The sequence below is a fragment of the Diadema antillarum genome, unplaced genomic scaffold, assembly GCF_040938485.1.
Source record: "Diadema antillarum isolate AM-2024a unplaced genomic scaffold, OU_Dant_1.0 seq00000103_RagTag, whole genome shotgun sequence".
NCBI lineage: Eukaryota > Metazoa > Echinodermata > Echinoidea > Diadematoida > Diadematidae > Diadema > Diadema antillarum.
Window position 1 is genome coordinate 392,432 of NW_027271190.1, and position 19,078 is coordinate 411,509.

General features: G+C 38.5%; 1 protein-coding gene across 1 annotated transcript in view; it reads right to left on the minus strand.

The window, feature by feature from the left end:
• The window catches only part of LOC139726892 (biotin--protein ligase-like), a 30,783-nt gene extending 15,278 nt beyond the window's left edge, over positions 1–15,505 (minus strand). Inside the window, exons 1-3 of the mRNA XM_071637886.1 lie at positions 14,593–15,505; positions 8,089–8,262; positions 4,079–4,256 (exon numbers count right to left, since the gene is read on the minus strand). Of these exons, the coding sequence (XP_071493987.1) occupies positions 4,079–4,256; positions 8,089–8,262; positions 14,593–14,862 (622 nt within the window). The 5' untranslated portion in view covers positions 14,863–15,505. The remainder of the gene's footprint in view (positions 1–4,078; positions 4,257–8,088; positions 8,263–14,592) is intronic.
• Between the last annotated feature and the right edge of the window lie 3,573 nt (positions 15,506–19,078).

Sequence of the window (19,078 nt, forward strand, 5' to 3'; positions counted from 1 at the left end):
TCACCATCATACAATGTAATAATCAGAGTGATCATACTGATGCTTATCTTACAATAGTTAACATCCCATTATAGTGATGATAGCAACAATGATTCATGCAGTAGTAATTCTGTTATTACTACAACAAATTGTACATGTAGTACTACTATTATTACTATAAATAATAGCAAGTTATCATAATAACGATAACAATAAAAGTAAAGTCAACAATTATCATCATTGACACCTAGATAAAAAATGTAAACCATGAAGGAGGAAGAAAAAGGATAGACAATAGTATGAGATGACACAGAGAGATAAAAGGCGGAGATGAGGTGACATCTTGGATGTCCCAAGATGACACGAGGATCATCGTGCTGTCAACCACAGCGTCCCCTTCTCCCAAACCTCCAAATCCATCCCAACAACAACAGAAGTAATGCTGGATGAAGCGTAATGGAAGGCTCCCCACACTCCATTAGATGCACGCTCTCCAGAATCCTGTTAATAGCTCGGCCGGCAGGCAGACATTCAGACACATGGTGAAAGGCGCCATTTAGTCAACTGATGGAATTCCAGCCAACGCACTTCAACTTGATGAGATCTTAATGCACCTCTGGGGCTAAGAAAACACGGACTGTCCTTTTCCACAGTTCCACAGGAGATTTCTGTTTTTTCCCCCCAGCAAATGAAGACTAAAGAGCTAAAGAATGCCTTGATTGAAGGAGCACCATTATCGAATTTGGGTCAAATGGGGACATAACGAGACAGTGAGATGCAATTTCCTAGCGAGACAATACGAGTTATTTGGCCCAAATCACTCCTCGTTATCACAGAATGAGCAGTCAGAGGACTGTGGCATTACGCTCTTTCTGGAGAACAGCAAAGGTCAAGTATTTCTATGTCAGATCAGTTTAACCAGTTTAGTGACTAAACTTCAACCTTTGGCAGAGTTTCACTCTTTAGGCTTCTAAAGCACCTTGAGCACTCTAAGGATAGTACGGTACTTGCAGTGAGGCACAATATAATAAGAACTTATGCGATTACAATATTAAAGCACTCTAACCTTGACAAATCTTGACAAAATCATATAATGTATAATTTCTCTGGTAGCCAAATTTCTTGGCCTTTTCTGTGGGACATTTGAAAAACAAAAAGCAAGGCAAGTCATACACCTTGTAATTAACAAACTTAAAATACTTCATAGTTTCTGAGGTTTTTAGAATCAAATCAATGGCTTTTGCACATTTTGGTCGCATAATCACATACATTGTACATGGATATTGTGTATAGCAACAGATATGACTACTTGTGTCAGAGGATAATGACAGAACGGTGTATTTTGTGCTTTTGACCAATGGATAACAATGCATTTTTATACACGCTCAATCTTTTCAAGAAACATCGACCGAATTTAACCATCCTCGTAGTCAATTCTGGCTTCACAGTCTGAACAATTTAAAAATACTGCACAATAAAAACTGATCTTCATTTTGAGGCTTTATCAGGCTTTCAGAGTGGTGGATCCAAATTATTTACAAAACACACAATACGCCCACTCACACACATTGAAAAAGCGCAAGTCAAATTGCAATTAAAATCAACACTTTTCTTGTGCTCCAGTTCACACGTACAGTGGCAAGAAAAAACAAAAAACAAAACATGATCCAAATCACACCGGTTCACATTGAAAAATGGCAATGCAAATTGCACTGGTTAGGGATAAAACATATTACATAAACTGTTGAACCGTGCATGCCTGAGTGTTGGAGTTTGACCTACTTTGACCCGACTGTCTCGCATGCCTTGCATTATGGGTTAAAAATCCGGTATGATTTTGCTCAGCATTCATACCATCCTATTTTAAACCGCACGAAATACCGGTAGTGACTATTAACAAAAAAGCATGACTGTTTCCCAAGCGTTGCACTTTTCGTGTTTCACGGATCCTAATTAGCATCTCAATAATAGTTGAGATTATTATGTCCAAACACACAAACCAGATTGTTTTTTGCCTTGCGATTTAAATCACAACCTAAATAATCACAGCTATTGGTGGCTGTGTGAATGGGCGGAATGTTACTACGATGTATTTTATTCACACATTCCAAGGAGTGGTATTTAAAAGATACCAAATTGGCAACCAAGAAGGTACTGCAACTATCTGTCAATCAAATTTTGTAAACTTCTTATCAGATTTGCAGTCACCTGCTGCACTGTCATAATAATTATCATAAAAAGGTCACAACATAAAACATTTTTGTTACTGGGATTAATCATCTACAAATGTATGTAAAACACATCCATATATCCATGCTATTTACTATGCATACAGAAATATTCTCTTGAAAATTTAGCTTGACATGAAGAGATGTAAACTGTATTACCCCATACCAATCATCTCTACATACAGTGTATTCTACAAGTACACAAGAAACAGTGAATGACCTGGCTCCATTACACTGACTTCTTCATATTAAATGGTTTCAGCGCAGTACAGTGTACATAACCTGCAAAACACGCCATTACATTACATCTGTGTATGGGATGTTTACACCATGCTACTACAATGTACATAGTGTCTGTACATACACAGATACCTGTCCATTGGCTTCTGTTCATCACAACAACAGATAAGCTCATATTTGCTGTCATGGCAACCATAAATAGCTCCACAGTGTATGAATGCACAACTGGAGCATAGTATCCAAAGAGGACTTGCTATAATACATTAAAAGGATCGGTACTGGCAAGTGTTGTTAGAAATAGCGGGTGCCTATGAATAATGAAAATGGAAAATTGGTGAGTGTGTGGCTCACCGAGCATCCTCCACAAAATGTGGAAAAACATATCAGAGTTGTACCATTCTTTTTCTACTCTAATATGTGATCTATATTTGATGCTCGATCAATCATTTGTACAAGACAAAAAGGATTGGCTGACAAGTATTGAATTAATCATCTTCCGGATGGTGACCACTATGCAAAGATTAAATGAAAATACCTGCTGCAGCACTCACAAAATATTCATTGACAACTGTTGCGTTATGCGTAAGAATTTGACAAATGTCCATTGTTATTTGTTATCTGTACGGAGATAAATCCAATTCCACACAATCACTCTACAGTTGAATGTTGGCTGAATAATTCAAATCTATTTCTCTGTTACTAGTATCCCCGAAATTGCATGCTATCTGGTTGGATGGCTTTTCATGCAATAATAATGGACATGAAACTTTCAGCATGGCATGCTGTTTTGTTGTTGTTTTTTCCACTGAAGAGGATGTAACTACGGTATAGGTTGCCTCTATCTGAACGCATTTTCAATGTCTCAGGGAAACCAGCGCTCTTTACTTTTGGCAGGATATCTCCCGGACGGGGGCTATTTTCTCAAAAATCTCCCGCCTTCTCGCTCGAGTTTGAATTTCTCCCATTCTAGCTGTGTGAATCCTGCTCTAATATAAAGAGGTATTTTCTCAAGATTAACATTTAGCTTTCTTTCTCCAGCCCAACTGTAGTTTTGTCATTTGTCATGTACATGTTCAAAACTATGGTTTAAACAGCACCAGAATAGCACCTAGTCTCTGACTCAGGATAATCAAAAATAGATAAACAGAACAGTAAAAGTTTTGTTTAAAAAAATACATTTAAAAGATGAAAGCTATAAAATCCTAAAGTTGCACATAAAGAAAAAAAATAAAAACCCCAAAGACATATACACAGTGATACTGTTCACAGGCACATAATATACAAGCTACTCTAGATGAAGTTAGATATAATCACTTTAAGGACCCTCCCATAGCTCGGTACACAAAGCATTATCAAAACTGGATACATAACATGCAAATTCAGCAACTATGACATGTACTGTATAACTCTTACCCCATAAGACTCACCAGTGATTACAACAATGATTTGGTTTCATGCAAAGGATAAAAGAAAATTTATTCTCATTCCATTTAAAACGCAGTTTATTCCTATTCCATTAAAAAAAAGAGAAAAAGATTGAACAGTAGGCCTTTTGCAGATTTTTCAGATTACACCATCATCTCATCTCATTTGCATAGATACCCAAATGGTTTCCATGGCAATGGACTCACTGAGCATCTGATCCACCAGGAGACCATCATCAAGCTCCAGAAAGCCCTCCATGTAGGCCGTGCCGATGCGGGAGAAGTTTTCCTTGCTGGCCTGCACCAGGATCCCGAAGGGCTCGCCGGACTTCCAGGCCAGGGGCGTGGTCAGGTCGGACAGCTTGACCACACGGTCCGGAGGAACCTGTTGTGGTCATTGCAGAAAAAGAAAAAAAAAAGAAAAAAAATTATTGGTTAGCATACGGTGGATTGATTTTCATTTTCATTAAGATGCAAGGTTTGTATTTGGAATTCTTGGGATCGCCAATACGTAGGTGCTGTGCGCAAAGCAGCGTTTTCGATGCATTATGAGATAGCTCAGAGGACTAACTTGCCCTGGGTTTTGGTTGCATATGAACTCAGGTCACGTTTTGCCTTTATCCAGGGGTATTTTTTGGTCAAAAATTTCTTCCTTTTCCATCATGTGACCAGCACACAGACGCCTTGCGGTAGTGAACCATGACTCCTAATGATTGCAAATCAGTAAAATATAGACACTTTCAACTCTTTTAAAGCAGAATTATAGCCAAGAAAAAAAGAGAGAAACAACGCAAAAGCAGACAAATAACTCCACTGAATCCTACGGGAACTGCGACACGTGCGAGACAAGCGGAAGCAAAAATAGCACCAAGGAATCCCACAGTGCATCTGTGAAAGGGCTCATTAGCGTGCGAAGAAGTATTCTGCGTATTGGCATACTGAGAATTGAATTAGGTTGTGGATATTTTTGATGTGGATTGATATAATTTGATCACAGCTGATGGGACCTATTCAACTTAGAAAGGATCTAAATCATTCTAAATGATTTGATTCCACTAACAGTCACCCTAATGACGCGCCAGTGTAGACACCAACAGATTCCCACACATGGGTTCATTTCAGTAGCCATGTAAAATGATGCTGACATTGCTTTCAGCAGTATACTTGACAAATGTCTCTGCTGAGATGAATGTGAGTGTACATTGATACAGAAATTAAAAAAAAAACAGTACTGAAGCCAATGAGAGAATTAATTTCACAAACACATCCTTCCAATGTTTTTGTTACTCCAACTGTGCAAATTAAAGCCACAATTTGTATTGCTTTGAAAGGATCTTTTCTCAAACTATACGGGATTTGAACTAAAACAAATTAATCAAAAACAGAAAAACCACCTACTGTATATCTCCTTTATTTTTAGGCAATATACTACCACATTTCAGAATGAGTACAATGATATAGCAAGCTTTTTGTGACAAATTCCATCACCATAGTTAAAGATCTTTAAACATCTTTACAAATACTTTGTATTTTGTGTTTACCATCAAATTCCATCTCACCCCCACTGAAACTTTTTATCTAAATCCCATTTGTGTAAATGAAAAACTTTTGCTGTTTAATGTCCTCATACAGAGAGAGAGAGAGAGAAAAAAGAAAATGACTGTGGAAGAGAGAAACATAAAGAAAGAAAGAACAAAGAGAGATATATGAGAGAAAGAGACAGAGAGAAATAAAAATGAAAAAAAAAATGTGGGGGAACAATATGGAAAAGTGAAAACACAATGAAACACACACAAAAACCCATAATTTAGAGTGACAGGTGTACTTTCAATCTCCATTCCAAATTCATGACTTGGGACGTGGTATGTTGAGGTATTACAAAGACAGAGGCAATAAACCAGTCTGCAGTAATCTCTCCCAGTGGAGACTGGATGGAATCATCCTCAACCTGTCACTGTCTCCACCCAGTAATGATTGCCAGAGTAATGCTCATCAGATTTGTCTGATAGATCGGCAGAGTGTACAGCAGAGAAAGTGGCATTAAAGTCCGAGCACTGTAAAACTTGATTGGGTTGGAATAAGTTTGTTTTAGATAAGATGGCAAGAAAATGAGTTAACAATGTTCTACTTAAAGAGTGTGGGTATTGATGGCTGGGAGACAATTTTGGTAATACAGACTAGCAAAGTAAAGTACAATGTGCCACAGAATACAGACGTCAATATATACCTACATATTATAGTATGAACCATGTACACGTCAATTGATGGCACTGTAGTACACTTCTTTTTTTGAAACACAAAATATAAACACTACATGTAGTGTTTTTTTTTTCTTTCTTTAGCACTGAAATTATATGAATTTTCCTTTCAAATAATCATAAAGAAGAAGCAACATTTTTGGTATTTTCCTTGAATATAAAACCTGGGCTTTAGGGTATATGAAAAAGTGGAAGCACATAGTCACATCTATGATGTACAGTGTACAGTCGTATATCTGTACAGACAAAGTTATTTGTGGATGATGATGTACAGTTGCTGTATGTATGAAGCAGAGGAACAGTCTCAGTTAACCGCAAGTACATGCACCCCTCTCTTTTGATGTCTGCAAACTATTCTTATCAAAAATTAAATCACAATTTCCTCAGAGACTTTGTGTATTTTGTGTGTTTTCCCCGTTTAGGATGTGTCCCGAGTATACTCGGGCAGGTGTCTATGGGAAATGCGTGTTGCAGCACAATCAGTCAGTCCTTAACGGGTTAAAACCAATTTCTTTTCTTTCTTTCTTTTTTGCACATTTAATTCTCAGAAAAAAGATCAAAGATCACATATTGCTGGCAGCCAACATCAATCTGCCCTTAAACCTCTCCACAAGATATCAGCGGTCATGACATTAAAAGTATCAAAAATCATTTCTTGTCTGTTAGCAGAAAAAGGTGCAAAAATGGATCATGAGGCCTCCTCTCAAGGGAAAATACAATGTATGTATTGCAACATTGATGTTTGACTTTTTCATTCTCAATGAGATGAAAAATGGCTGTGTTATAGTACTTTTTTAAAGGAAAATACAGAGTTCTCAGAACTATAAATATGTACGAATAGGACTTTCATCTGCTGATTGCAACTATAAACTGTAATTCTATAACGGGAATACTGCTGCAGCAGGCCGGTTCATTGCATGGCCACAGGGAGTACTACAAGCATCCGAATGAAAGTCATGAAATTTTGATAGCAAACTTCATACTGGGATATACATAGAACAATATATTCTGGTGTGCACATGTATTATCCAATGAATGTTCGAAATGCCTCTTGGCGTCATGCCTCAGCAACTTTCACTGTAATGTTGCAAATTTTTCAGTAGATGTATTAATATTAGAATTACCGTGGTATTATGCCACCGTAATTTTTTTTTGCGCCATTCTCAATGGCAAAATGCCACAGTAACAGATACCGTTGTATCAAATTCACTTGGTACTGTTGTCACTCAGAAAGTATTGCGGTATTTCTGATAAAGCATTTGCACATACAACTGTACGTGTCCACATCAATCTCCAACGGTAAAAGACATGCAGCGTGTCAGGGCATGAGAGAAATTATACAGCTGTATGATCTGTTGTATTTAATGACACAATTCACACTCAAATCTTGCAATGTATTTTGTGTGAAGTTTGAGTTATCACTCTACATATACAGAGACTCCAAGTCTCCCGCTCTCGACGGGAGATCTCCCGCCAAGAGCCCATTTTTGCCAAATCTCCTGTTCTCCTGCTTGAGATTTAATTTCTCTGGCTTGAAATGATTTTTTACTTAGTGTCATTGCATGTAGAAAAATAAGCCTTGAAGCACAAGATAACATCTACAACCCTAGAGTTGGACCCCGGCAGCAAGGAACTTCGCGCTTCGCGCACATCAAGTTGGAGTCTCCCGTTTGCTAGGGGTTTCAGGCGGGAGAATCTCAAGATCAGAAGGTGCTTGGGGTTGGAGTCTCTGCATGTACCACGATATTTTGCAATGTATTCCGAGGTGTATTTCAGAGTGTATTTGCATCCGCACTAAAAAAATACAGTGTATTTCACCATGAATGTGAATGCACATAATGGTAGCGTTAACCTGTTGAGGACAAGTCCTGAGAATACTCAGGCAGGTGTCTACGGGAAATGCGTGTTATGGCAAAATCAGTCCGTCCTCAATGGGTTAACAGCAATGAGTTTCTGTACCTTGCGGAGGGCCAGGCGGCCGTAGCGATCCCTCTTCGGTGGCGATGCCTCCAGGAGGACATAGAGGGATGAGGCGGATGAGGAAGGCGTGGCCAAGGAGGGGGAGGGACCTTTCTGGAAAGAGGGCGAGGATCCAATGAAAGACGTCCACTCCTGGCTCAGGTTCACGGATTGCTGCTCGGGTCAGACGGGGAAGGAGAAACAAAAATATATATATTTTAAAAGCCAGTCAAAAGAAGATGTTGCTCAATGGGGAAGAATCAAACCCTTAACCCAATAGTGACTGAACCACTTGAAAGTGCATCTTACATTGTATTACTCCCTATAATGCTCAAAACCACCCATCCACTTTTTATGGTTTTATGCTTTACCATTTTTAATTGTTTTCATATAGAATATAATCATCCGATTTGAAAGAGGTCAGAGGTCAACAAAAATACGTCAGAATTACTTCTGTGACACAAAAGTCTCTTGGTAAAGTTTTGACAGGTTTCCAAATTAAAGGGATCATATATTTTTGGTTGAGAAATGGTTTTTGGTTTCTAACATTTTTTTTTTTGTGAGATGATAAGAAACCTCTTATAAAGTATGAAAGAGCATGTAATTCCAAGGGGTATTCAACATTTATTTGATCAAAATTGGTTTTGAAATGGCTGAGATATCCAAAACGAGCGATCTTAATGAAAGGTGGGGTCCACCTTTGATTACCATTGCTTTGTTTACTTTGTTTTTGGATGTTTCAGCCATTCCAAAATCGATTTTCATCAAATAAACTTTTAATTCCTCTCAGAATAGTATGCTCTGTACTATTTCATATGCTCTGTACTATTTCATAAGTGGTTTCTTGGTACCTCACAAAAAGTTAAAAGCCCAATACTCATCTCCACCAATACTAAACCAACCCTTTAACATAGTGTTACTCATAATAGACAAAAATATACATGTTGTGAGCTATTTTGCATAATTTTGATACAAAGACGTTGAAATGAGAGTAATATTGCTGTACATATACCTTCCAGGGAACAATAGGCCGTTATGTACAGAAACTTCAGTTGCTAGAGGGTTAAAGACCTGGGGGCCTGTTTCATAAAGCCGTTTCCCAAGTTACAAATGACTTAAGAACGACTGGTGATCAGTTCTTGTGCTGAATTATTGGAATTCTAATTAAAGTATAGTACATCAGAACTGATCACCAGTCGTTCGTAAGTCGTTCGTAACTTTAAGAACAGCTTTATGAAACACCCCCCTTGTACAGTGGGGATACCATGTCATGGAAGGGCTGGCCTGACTTGGATATAGTCGGAAATCCCCCATAGTGAACTGTATACAGCTTTATCACAGATCTCTGAAGTACACTCACAGCCAACTAATCTTAATTGGAGTCAAACGTTACCCATGAGTGCACACTTCAATGGGCATATTCCCCGATGGGCAATTCTTTTCTAGCAGGCCTACTCTAGTCATGGATTTCATAGTATCCCAGTGGGCAGCGAATGGAGACTGATTCAATCAGGCTACGCTTCTCTCTCCAGGCCGTCCCGTCTTTAACCCGTTGAGGACGGACTGATTTTGCTGCAACACGCATTTCCCATAGACCCCTGCCCGAGTATACTCGGGACTTGTCCTCAACGGGTTAAGAAATTACATCCATGTCTACTCATTCTTAACCCATTGAAGACGAGTCCCGAGTATACTCGGGCAAGTGGCTATGGGAAATGCGTGTTGTAGCAAAATCAGTCCGTCCTCAATGGGTTAAAATATCACATCCGTGTTTACTCATCCTAATTTCAGGGAGTGACATGTTCATGTTTACTAGCACATGGTGGACTACCATGGTCACATTTAACTCCTGATCAACAAACAATCATTGCCTGATTCTAGAGATGTTGGTATTAAATTTGTGTCATACTAAGACAGTATTTCACTTTAAATGCCTTTTGCTGGAGTAGATAACTGCTATTTACAATAAGTCTCCACTTAAATTTGGCACTGGGCAACCATTACCTTTGCACTAGCTTAAAGGGGATGGCTAGTAACTGATCAGTGGGAATCAGTGGGAATGCTGGAGGATGATTGTTCCAATCCTTGTGGGATTCATTTAAGAGTACATTATATATCTATTGTTGTGTGAAAATTATTTGCTTCAGAATGGTCTCATATTCAAGTAATGTGCAGTTTAATGTTTCCAGGTTAGCGTGCCTGGTCAGTGACGGGGCATTAATCTGCACATTACTTGAATATGAGACCATTCTGAAGCAAATAATTTTCACACAACAGTAGATATATAATGTACTCTTAAATGAATCCCACAAGGATTGGAACAATCATCCCTCAGCATTCCCACTGATTCCCACTAATCGGTTACTAGCCATCCCCTTTAAGATAAATTTGGAAAATTAAGGGTTTTGAAATACATATGATTGAAAGAGCACAAATTGATGAAAAAAAGTAAGTTGAGTGCTCATGCTGCATTTACATCATGTTCCACGGCCACCACGGCAGTCATGTTTCAGGCCACCGTGGACAAAATGGGATGGCGGTAAAGATTGGATACCAAAATGTGACAGGCCGTGATTGCCCTGGATGCCATGTCAGATTTTTAAACTGTCAAAAAATTTGCCACGGCAGTCCCTGTGCTAATGAAGAACTTTGTATGCAGTGATAAAACGGGGTGAACACAACAAAACATGATGGCACGTAACAGACCATAACAAAACATGAAGGTGATCCATAGCGGGATGTGACAAAAAATATTGATAGTCTAGCCTGACCAGACGCTGTGAGAACAGCATCTGATAGCTGCATGTTCACCGGGGCAAGGACTGGAACGAATAAGACTAGAATACGCAGGGAGGAAAACAGGAGAAAACAGGGCACACTATGTTTCAGGCAAACAGGGCTGCCGTGGTCTGCATGGTGTAAATGCAGCATCAGTCTGAAAGCAAATTGGGTTTTGGTTTGATGATATAACAAAGAACTTGCAGTAACTGTATCAAGCGTATCCGGGCAATTACCCCCAGAGGGCAATAACCCCCCAGCTATGTAAATACTGGTTAGTGGTAAGGTCAGAGTAAAGATTAGGGTTAGGGTTAGGCTTAGGGTTAGGAGTTTGGGTTAGGGTTAGGATTAGGTTCTGGATTAGGATTAGGATTTAATAGGGCCAGGGGAAGGGTCGGGGGTTATTGCCCAGGGGGTTAATTGCCCTAGACCCGTATTAAGTGCTTGTAGAAAGCATGGATTCATCCTTTCTAACATCTCCATCCCTCTTCAGACCTTTCCCCTACCCTCCCTCCCCCTCCCCCCCCCCCCCCCCCCAACACACACACACCTCTAAGGGGCAATTCCACGGTATGTAGGACACGGATGCCGAAAATTCAAAATGATGTTTGTTTCAAACACCATACATTTTCAGACAATACTTGAGTTGAAGTTTTACGAATCATTATGTTTTTCAATAAAAGCGGCCATTTTGATTTTCAAAATGGCTGCCAAAATATGCCTATAACTCAATGGTAAGAAAGAGTGTATTGTCACATAATTTACCCTCTGTATATCCACTTTACTAGTACTCTAAACAACAATCTTTTATATGTATGCAGTTACCAGACAAGTCTTTTACCACATGATAGAAAGAAAAAGCTGGTTGCTTTTAAGAATTTTATAAAAACTTTTAATTAGTTTGACAATGATGGATGTAACGTCAGTTACCAAAAACAAGGAATTTTTAACTTTATTCATCAAAGAAAGTGAGCTGTATTATGTAACTTAGGATTTCTAATGTATGCCCATATGCCTTCCTTTCAATACCAGAAAATAAGGATACTTGGCATACTGGAGAGTTAAATGAACACATCAAAATGTGTAACGTCAGTTACCGAAACGTCATATACCAGTATGTAACGTCAGTTACCATGACAGTAATTATAACTTAGGCAAATTTTTTGACTTTAGGCCATTTCCATACATCTGGGAAGTCAAAGGTTATCAACAAAGAGCAGCAATCCCTTTGATAGGGAATGATGTCATCACCATGGTACATTGTATGTCCATGGATACATTTTTTTGTTCATTTTATGTTATTTATTTATTTATCTTTTTTTTTGTTGGGGGGGGCTTGAGCTTATGATTTTCGGTTCAGCACAAGTTTAAAGGGGAAGGCTAGTAACTGATCAGTGGGAATCACTGGAAATGCTGGAAGATGATTGTTCCAATCCTTATGGGATTCATTCAAGAGTTCATTGTATATCTATTGTTGTGTGAAAATGATTTGCTTCAGAACGGTCTCATATTCAAGTAATGTGCAGATTAATGCTCCGTCACTGACCAGGGACGCTAACCTGGAAGCATTAAACTGCACATTACTTAAATATGAGACCATTCTGAAGCAAATCATTTTCACACAACAATAGATATACAATGAACTCTTGAATGAATCCCATAAGGATTGGAACAATCATCTCCCAGCATTTCCACTGATTCCCACTGATCAGTTACTAGCCTTCCCCTTTAAGGTTAAATTATCTGGAAGTTTAGGTTTACCACATGCAATATTTAATGCACTCAAATTACTATACAGTACATTCACAGTCCTACGGGATGATAAAGCTACCAAATTTGTAGGCCTAATCAATGATGTGGTTGCATGGTAACTACCTTTTTCTATTAAAAAGCTTGTGTACAGCTGTATACCAACAGTTTTATAATCTTTACTAATGACTACTTTTGCAAGCATTATTCTTTTTTTCTGGAAGCTTAGTGAAGTTTCTACCTCAAGGCAAATACAGGAACAGTTCTTCGCTTGCACTTAAACGTGTGGTTTAGTTAATATGGCACATCTTCAAATGGTACATACATTGTAAGCAGGCCTGACATAAGGCATGTACTGTCATTACTGTTTGAAACTAACACTGATGTTGCTCAACGTTTAACGCTGATGTTGCTCAAAGTGAGAGGTGATTCTAGGGTAAAAAAAAAAAACTGTTCATATTTGTTGATTACTTTATTTCATTCATGCAGGGACATTTTTGTAATACATGATAATTATGAACAGGAAGATTCGTTTATATTGATCTTAGAATTCTTTCGCTGCAAAGTCCTATTTCTTGGTATCTGGGATGTATTTGCAAGCCTTGATATACCAGGTACCAGTGAAAAGGAAAAGAAAAACAATTACATCCCTTCAAGCAAGGAATAAACAAATAATGCCCTTTTGACCAAACAAAGCATGTTTCTTCTTCACAGAAAAAATATCAAAAGTGTAACACTATTCATTTAAATCATTATTGATAATGGAGATTATCTTTTTTTCTATTTGTGGCCCTAACAATGCCTTGAGGGAGAAGGAGTAAAATAAAGAAAAGAAGAAAGAATATATTGACAGTAGATTTCATACATATTTATGAATACTTTTATTTGTATGTGTTTTTCCCCATGACCTGAAAGATATTTTTTTTTTTCACACACAAAAATATCTGTGTTTTGTGTAGTACTTGCAGGGCATTATGGGTGGGGTACTCTAGATAGAAACTTTCCTGTTCATAAAAAAAAAACCATAGTTATAGATGTCAATGTTTATACTTGGAACTGCTGAATCTAAATGGCTCTGTGTAATCATAACTGTTGAATAAGCATTCAATTTTAAGACAAATGTCAAGAAATATCCTCTGGTGCATTTACATTATTTTTGCTCAACTGTCCTATGGCATGGGGGGAGCTTGCCTTCTAAGGGCCCCACCCCATTTTTGTCTTTAGATTTTGTTTTGATTTGTTGCTAAGTAAATGCCTGGGATTGTTACTGGTATACTGCAGCAGTATAATAACCTGTTAAATAAATTAGTTCTTTGTAAACCCCATAGCAAAAGTATGTGTAATGTCAGTTACTGACATGTTTTCCTTTAAATTTTCATAAAACACAAAGAAAATGGACTAATGTTTCATTTCATTTGGGTATTTGTAATTGATGAACCAAGGTATGATTCCATATCAAACAAATCACTCTGAAAGGTCAGATTTATAAAATATCACAAAACTATTCCTAATCATGATTTTCCATGTGTAAACCCTATGGCAAATGTAAGCGTAACGTCAGTTACCGTCATGCCTTCACTGAAATTGGCATGGTGCTAAAAAGGAAATATCTAAAGTGCACATCATTTTGCACACCTGTTCCTAAGAACCTAGTATATTGCCATATTAAACACATAAAGTTTAGAAGTCAGGGACATGAGATATTTCCATTTAAATCTACACCATAATTTCCCATGTCCTTTTTCCGTAACGTCAGTTACCGACACATTTTCACTTGCTATGTGATAAGAAATGCAGTTTGAGAGAAAAACTTTCCACCTATTTCTTCATTCTCATGAACTCATTCATCAATGCTAATTACAAGCCCCGGGTGCTTTCATTCACAAAACTACAACATAAACAATTTCATGAAAATCCTTACGCGTAACGTCAGTTACCGTGAATTGCCAACATACAGAATCATATACACAGACTAACCTTTGGTGTCATAGTCAACATCTGTTTACCCCTCCCTTCTTGTAGGATCCCTGTCTCCAGCATCCTGTCTCCGTGCTCTTCACACAGCTGTGAGGCCTGGTGCGTCAGCTCCGCCCACTCCGCAACGGTGGCCGGGACCAGCTTGCGGAAGGCCACGCTCGCTCTGGCCGCGTGCATCTCCACGGCGTCCAGGATGCTCTCCTTCAGTCTGCGATGGATCCGCGGCCATGCGAAGTGGACGAGATACAGGTAACAGAGAGTTATGAGCATAGTGGAGCGTTTCCTGCGGGGGAGCAGCTGGGTAGGGACAGTCGACGTGCGTGTTACGGAGTGCTGCGACAGTCAGATTACGGTTGCCACTCGTCAAGACAAAAACACAACACGGATTGCAGTAGGTGGGCACATGTATTGTGCAGCACTGTGGTGTCTCCTAGCTATGCAAGCCATGCAAGATAATCGAGGTACTGGTCACAGGCCAATAAGCTCAATCGCATTACTGGTACTAGAGCAGAGTTCTCCAAATATGCATGCATAAAAGAAAGCACATTGATACAGAATACAGCTACAGCACTATGCACACATGCACAGTCTATTGCATAATATTATCTTCTCTATTCATCAAACTGTTCTCGGTGGAAATCCATGTAAACCATCAAATGCTCAACATTCAAGTTTTTAACTTTTACAATTAGTTCAGCAAACAGACTGTACATGTACAAAATTGTAGATTCATTTCACACACAGTTCCAAGGGTACGCTAGTTGCTACGGGTAACGCTCTACCACAAAAGGGGGATTCCGACGCCAACTTTGAGGATATCGTCATGCTTGGTCCAAGCTAGTCTTGGTGCTGCTGTCATCACGGTTGCTCGACACACACGGCGACGCGGAGCAGGGATGGGCTACAGGTGCTGCTAGTAGGGGAACTCGCAACACCACACGCTATACAGACTGACTGCAGAAAGGGAAGGGGGGGAGGAGATAGTCAGTGTATGGGAGAGATGCAGCAGGTGTGAGCAGGCACGGATGGACAGACTATCAGCTGCACAGACATACGGACAAAAACAAAGACGGATTGAGATACAGTAAACGAATAACAGTGACAGATAGACAGACAGACAGACAGATAGATAGATACAGTTTAGATAGGCAAACAGACAGAAAGAGGAGATAGAGGAAGTAAGAGACAGACAGACACACAGACAGACACAAACAGGAAGGCAGTATTAAGAAGAATTAAAATGCAATTTAGATACAATTTAGAAATTAAAGACAGGTGTAGGATATTGAGAAGCAGGTGAGATACAGTCAATTATAATAAAACAACAAATGGGCAATAAGCCATTAAATAATGTGAACAGCAGGGTAGATGAAGATAGAAACAGGCAGGTATAAAGTGTACAGTAACAAAATACAGTTTAGAGTATAGAGATGAAGTAAAGATTGTAAAGATAGTAAGTATAAATTTGAAAATGTATTGAGAGAAATATAAAAAGGAAAATAGATGTTGCAAAGCAAAGTTCAAAGTTCACATAGTGAAGGTACAAGGTGGATGATTATAGAAATAGATCAAAGATATAATGATAATGAAAATATATTCAGAGAAGAGCAAAACAAACAGAAGAGTTATGCCATGATGAAGGGGATATATAATGTTGTAAATGAAGAAATAACAAGGAAAAGAAAAAGATAGGAGGAAGGATCAGAGGTGGTATGCAATGATAATATCACAGAGAGAGCAAAATGACACATTTAAGAAGACACTCACATTTGAAAAGTATTAACCACGAGAAAGAGGACAATCACAAGTAGTTAGTGGGAAAACATAATGAAAATGATGTAGAAAAATAAAATAGCAAAGAGGTGGGAGAGGGAAAAAAACAGAGGTAAAAATACAAGACATCAAAATCATGCAGTTAAACAAAACAAAATAAGCTAACAAAAGAGCTACGATGTGCATTTTATTAACTTCATTCTTGCAGAAATTCAACGATAGTAGCACTTCAAACTAGATTAGTAAAAGATATATATTCTGTGAAGCATTCAGATTTGGCTATATAGCCCTCAATCTGTGATTTGTTTTAAAAAACAAAACAGTGCCTACAAGTGTATACTGTACTTTTATTTGATCACGCAAAGTTCAAGTTCAAGTTCAAATTGTATTCGTTTTTCCACAATAGAATAATCGCACACATAATTATCACTTTCTTGAGTGACAGAAACAATGCATGTAAATTTGTACAGAGAAAACAACAATAATAGAAAAAAAACTAACAGTATCAATACATTGCAATAATTGCTGAGGTAACGAAAGTGAAATAATTGTCAATATGCACTGTGTGAAAAAAAAGACGGAGGGACCCACTAAAAAGACAATGCTTGTAGAGTGTGGGCCCCTCTATAATGTGTTCTTCCCTGTCTCTAGAGACTATTTTTTTAAGTGGATAATCTTGTATCACATCTGTCATAATACAGTCACTAACCACCTAAGTGGGTAACTTGGGAGTTAGACTTTGGATTTGGGTCCTTTAATAAGTCCTCCTCTTTACCAAGTTCCATATAAATGATGGCAACTGTACACTCAGTCAATCTGCTCTCACAATCAAAGTCCCATCAATTTCTGTGCAGTTTGATTCTACATGAAAACATGATTGCAAATTGCATCATGAAACCAAAACACACATTATACGTAATATATACAGAAAAGTGCCCCTCTTCAAATTCCAACCCCTCCGTGTACACACACACACACACACACACACACTCATACACGTACACTCACTCAAACCTAAACTCACAAAAGACACCTCAACCAGAATACATTCATGATTACATGTTACTGTATTCCGTAATGCACATTACATTATCAAAACATTCCAAATGACTATTCGATGCAGGATGTCATCTTGGACATGTAGCTTCTGTACGCTTTGCCTCGAGTTATTCCCTTCACCCACACAAACACTGATTACTAAGCGATGACTAACGATGATTCATTTTTCTGTCTCTGCCAACAAATCGCATCAATCTGTCTCCCGGTAGAACACAGTAGATGGGGGATGGGGGATGGGGGTGGGGTATACCGGTAGCACATCACTGGTTGATCCCAGCCAAAACAATTTGTGTGAACACAACCCAAAGGAATAACACTGCATCCCCGGTATGGGTTCCACCAGAGACAGACATGAGCGATGTTTAGGATGAGGCATGAAATGGGCAGCGTTGCCACGGTGACCACTGCAATCGATACGTCATTGACATATTCATCCCTCGGTGTGAATGCCAATTTTCCCATATACTGGTATATGTCTTTCCTTTTTTTTTTTCTTCTTCTTTCCCTCCCGCCTTTCTCAAGGTGAATTATTTCTGTGGAAACTGGCGCGAGGTCTCGTTGGAAGCTTGCCACACTGAAATGTGTTTTCAAGCCCCTTTTGTTGCACACAGCTTTGGTATCGAGAGCTGTAAGGTGCAATGCCTGACCATCTTTACGTTGACTTTAATAAATATCGAGAATTACAGTTGCATGCACATTGGCAGAAGTTGCATCGTTTACCATTTGCAGATGAAACAAAAACCCAGCTTTAGTGCTTCAAAATATTTCTGAAATGTGAGTTAGGGATAGAAACAACCGGTGTATAAAAGTTAATCAGTATAATCAATGTAAAGTATTGCTTTATATACAAAATGGGAACAATAGTTGAATATAATGCTTCTAGACTAAACCGTGTACAGTTATGGTTTAGTGAGAAAAATAGTGATATCTCTTTATATTTTAGGCTTTTATATTGCAGTTTTTTTACATGGTAGGATGTTTCATGATACAACTGACCTACACATGTGTATATTGTATGCATCAAACGTGGCGACTCAAAATTTATTTAAATCCCTGCTCCCAATGGTAAACAGTGCCTTTAAGGCTACAAATGTTTTCAAGGAACAGCAATGTTGGTTGTAATCACACACAATAATAATCACACACAATAACAATCTATATAGCTGAGGAGAGCACATTGGAAACTCAAAACTCTTGTTACATAAAATGCTTTCCTGTTATTACAAATACTGACACTGGCTTCAAAGATTTAATGTATTCATTTCCTTATGAATTCATGCATTAAAAAAATCCACTGTGAAAATTGCATTTTTAATCAATATATTATGAGCACCTGAAAACTGTGTGTCACTGCCTCCCTTTGAGGCAGATGCATAAAAAAGGGTTTCTTGATCCAGCATTAATCCGTCGAGCAAATCGCTTGGTGAGAAAATGCTTTTTCACGAATATCCCGAAATGTCGACTTTGCATAAAAGGGGATATCATTCCCCACACCTAGTACATTACTAGGCATTCGTGCCTTTGAATACTAATTCCTTTTAGTGCAGTGCTGTCGGTGCTCAGCAAACAAGTATCCAGCCATACGGGCCTGTTGCATTATCCCACATATGCAGAATTTCCTGGACGTGGCCTAGGGGAATTCGACCTTTGTGGG